The 1,547-nt window shown below is 46.8% G+C and overlaps 1 protein-coding gene across 1 annotated transcript in view; it reads left to right on the top strand.

Moving 5' to 3' along the window:
- PRPF19 (pre-mRNA processing factor 19) overlaps window positions 1-1,547 on the top strand; it is a 23,665-nt gene that overhangs the window by 14,291 nt on the left and 7,827 nt on the right. The window contains exon 16 of the mRNA XM_011971091.1: window positions 1,372-1,535. Coding sequence (XP_011826481.1) covers window positions 1,372-1,469 — 98 coding nt within the window. The 3' untranslated portion in view covers window positions 1,470-1,535. The remainder of the gene's footprint in view (window positions 1-1,371; window positions 1,536-1,547) is intronic.

The following is a 1,547-nucleotide window of genomic DNA, read 5'->3' as shown; positions in this document are numbered from 1 at the left end:
AAAAAAAAAAAAAAAAAAGAAAAGTGGGAGTGGTAACAGTACAGACTCAGTGGGGTTGTTGAGGTTTAGATGAAAATACATACAGGTGCTCCTTGACATACGATGGAGCCACATCCTGATAAATCCATCATAAGCTGAAAATACTGCAAGTCGAACCATGGTAAATCGGGGACTGTCTGTGAATACATAGGTCAGATCAGTGTCTGGCACATAGTCAGGATTTGCCGTTGTACTTACTCAGCATTGGGTCTTAGTCTGTTGTGGGACAGAGCAGTGAATAAGACAGATCCGATTTGGGCACTGATGTAATTTATAGTCAGGTTAGAAAGGCAAATGTAGATTAATTTCACACATACACATTTAATGGCAATTATAAGTGCTAGAGAAGAAAAGCATGAGATGGTGAGAGAATGGATAACAGGGTTTCCAACCTAGCAGTTATGTGGCCCTGGGTACGTGACTTTCCCTTTCAGAGCTTTAGCTCCTTCATCTAGAAAATGGGAATATTGGCATAGCTTTGCAGAGTGTGACAGCTGGTGTTGTGGAGGTGGCATGCTAATATGCTGGTTAACAGTGTGCCTGATGCTCACTTAAGATGCTGCGTGAATGGGAGCTACTGCTGTGTTTGTTGATGAAATTCTCATCCTCAGTAGCAGGTTGTGAGCAGGATACAAGATACTTCTTCTTGCCCTGTATTCTCCCGAGCCCTGCTCAGTGTGTTTGTGTAACAAAGGTGTCCATCCTAACAGTATAACTCACCAGTTTTCACCCCGTACTGTACCTGGTGTTTTGATTCGGAGCTGAGTTAGGTAGCTGAAAATACAGCGTGAACTTTTTAATGGGGAGTTCGTTGACTCCAGGTGTGATCCTAAATCTAGAAGGAATTTGGCCAGATGTTCATGAATTTCCTGAGTCCCATGAGGAATGTTGCCCAGCCCCATCTGCCCCTTATCTGGTCCTGCTCTGTGTTAGGGGCCTGAGCGCCCTGGGGTTAGAACCCCATGAGCTAGAACATGCCGATGGACTGTTTCACTTACGAGCAAGGAGTGAGCCCTAAGCATAAACAAGCTGAGCTCTGAGGTTTTCAGCTAAACCTAGCCGAATTGCAGTTGCCCAGAAAGCTCTGGGGAGAAGGGGGCTGGCATTGCTTTATTCATTCATCCTACCGGTGAAATGTGACAGGCACTGAGGGAGGCACTGGGGGTAGTGTGCAGGTCAGCCTAGGGAAAACAGAGGAGCCTGTGGTGTGATAAATACTAATTAGGGAAGGCCTGATTGTTTGGGAACATGTTATTAGGGATCAGTGTTCAGACTAAAGGAGGATAAAGGAGGAAAAGCCTTCTCACAGTTGCCTCTTATCTTTCTTCTCAGAGCATAGCGGCCTGACCACAGGGGTGGCCTTCGGGCATCACGCCAAGTTCATCGCTTCAACAGGCATGGACAGAAGCCTCAAGTTCTACAGCCTGTAGGCCCTGGCCCTTCTGATGGAAGCTGGGCCTCATCTCAGTAGAGGGGTAGAATTAGGGTTTGGCGGGGTGGGGGGAATC

This window comes from Mandrillus leucophaeus, unplaced genomic scaffold (assembly GCF_000951045.1).
Source record: "Mandrillus leucophaeus isolate KB7577 unplaced genomic scaffold, Mleu.le_1.0 Scaffold986, whole genome shotgun sequence".
Classification (NCBI taxonomy): Eukaryota; Metazoa; Chordata; class Mammalia; order Primates; family Cercopithecidae; genus Mandrillus; species Mandrillus leucophaeus.
Note: the sequence above shows the minus strand (reverse complement) of the source record. Positions and strands in the feature narration are given on the sequence as shown.